A 1,560-nucleotide genomic window follows, 5' to 3' on the forward strand; every position below is an offset into this window, starting at 1 on the left:
TTTCTAGCCGAAACGGGTTGTTTTATTATGACTTAATTCTCGTAATGTTACGACTTCATTCTCAAAGAAATTAAATAATATAATAATATAATATTTCCCTAACCTGAAGACAAATATAAAACCAAATCCAGTTTCCATGTTTCCTCTTTCCATATAAAACAAACATCATCTCTCTATTACAACATTTGGAAGACAGCCGGCATTAAGAGAGGATAAAGATATATAAATATCAGATAATCCTGTCATTATTTATCCACTGGGTGCAGTTCTAGATCTAAACAAATTTCTTACCCTTTCTGCATACGCAGCATCTTGTCTCCGTACTTCTCCCTCAGCTGGGTGTGGATGCTCTCATCGATGCGCATCGGGTACATGGTGAGAGCGATGGCCAGGAGGCCGTGCATCTGCTCGTTCTGCTTATTGATCTAAAACATTTCACACATTTCAGTTAGATCGTTCTCAGCCGTTACAATTAGACCCCAGTCACCCCAGAGATCCTACTGACCATCTCATATTTATACGTCGACCTCTGGAACATGTTCCGCGTCCTCTGGATGTAGAGAAGGATGTTGGCAAACACTCGAATGGCGTCCTGGTAGCGGCGCATCATCAGGTAGGCAAACCCCACGTAGTAATAGGTGGTGATCTGGCACTCTGGCACGCGGGAATACATGCTCTGTCAGGAGGGGAGGGGGGAATACAATGAACGGCGGATCATGAATTTAAAAAAAGGTTAAAAAAAACAATCCAACTGACTTTTTTTTCCAAATTTGAAGATGTTTCACTTCCCATCCAGGCAGCTTTTTAAATTCAAAATGTCAGAAATGTTTTCTTAGGAAAAACAAGGCTTTGTTGGGCTGATCTATAAAGCCTGGAACTCAGCGCTATATCTGACATTTTGAATTTAAAGAGCTTCCTGGATGGGAAGCGAAACTTCCATTGTTCCAGTAGATTTTTCATTTTCCTACCGACTATAAGAAGCATATAAACGTCCTTTTTTTCCCCCTGAAAATCTGCAGCGCGCCCTATGTGTGTTGTTACTGCGGACGTTGTTGATGCCGCCATGAGAACGTTAAAGGGGGAAGTGTGGGCGTGGATTGTGTATAAAAGAACAGGTATGTGCTTTATGCAGAACATTGTTGTCATAACAACCCTGAAAATGGGAAAGAGACACGCCTATGAAGCACAGTTTAAACTGAAGGCTATCGGCTACGCAGAGGAACATGGAAATCGAGCAGCCGCGGGAGAATTCAAGATTAATGAATCGATGGTTCGCAAGTGGAGGAAGATGGAAAACTAACTCCGACAGGTGAAGAAGACAAAGCTGAGTTTGCGCGGACATAAGGCGAGGTGGCCCGAGTTGGAGGGAAGACTCGAGCGGTGGATCATCGAGCAAAGAACGAGTGGGGCCAGCGTTTCGACGGTCGCTGTTCGACTAAAAGCAGTAACGCTAGTGGAAGAAATGAAAATTGAACATTTTCAAGGAGGTCCATCGTGGTGATTTCGTTTTATGAAATGGTGCAATTTTTCCATCCGGACCAGGACTAAAGCAGCGCAGCG

At 43.4% G+C, this 1,560-nt stretch overlaps 1 protein-coding gene across 1 annotated transcript in view; it reads right to left on the reverse strand.

Annotated features, from left to right (window-relative positions):
• The window catches only part of eif3l (eukaryotic translation initiation factor 3 subunit L), a 13,146-nt gene that overhangs the window by 6,613 nt on the left and 4,973 nt on the right, over positions 1 to 1,560 (reverse strand). The window contains exons 10-11 of the mRNA XM_015394553.1: positions 506 to 676; positions 292 to 425 (exon numbers count right to left, since the gene is read on the reverse strand). Of these exons, the coding sequence (XP_015250039.1) occupies positions 292 to 425; positions 506 to 676 (305 nt within the window). The remainder of the gene's footprint in view (positions 1 to 291; positions 426 to 505; positions 677 to 1,560) is intronic.

Source organism: Cyprinodon variegatus, unplaced genomic scaffold (genome assembly GCF_000732505.1).
Source record: "Cyprinodon variegatus isolate N-32 unplaced genomic scaffold, C_variegatus-1.0 Scaffold694, whole genome shotgun sequence".
In the NCBI taxonomy this organism is placed as follows: domain Eukaryota; kingdom Metazoa; phylum Chordata; class Actinopteri; order Cyprinodontiformes; family Cyprinodontidae; genus Cyprinodon; species Cyprinodon variegatus.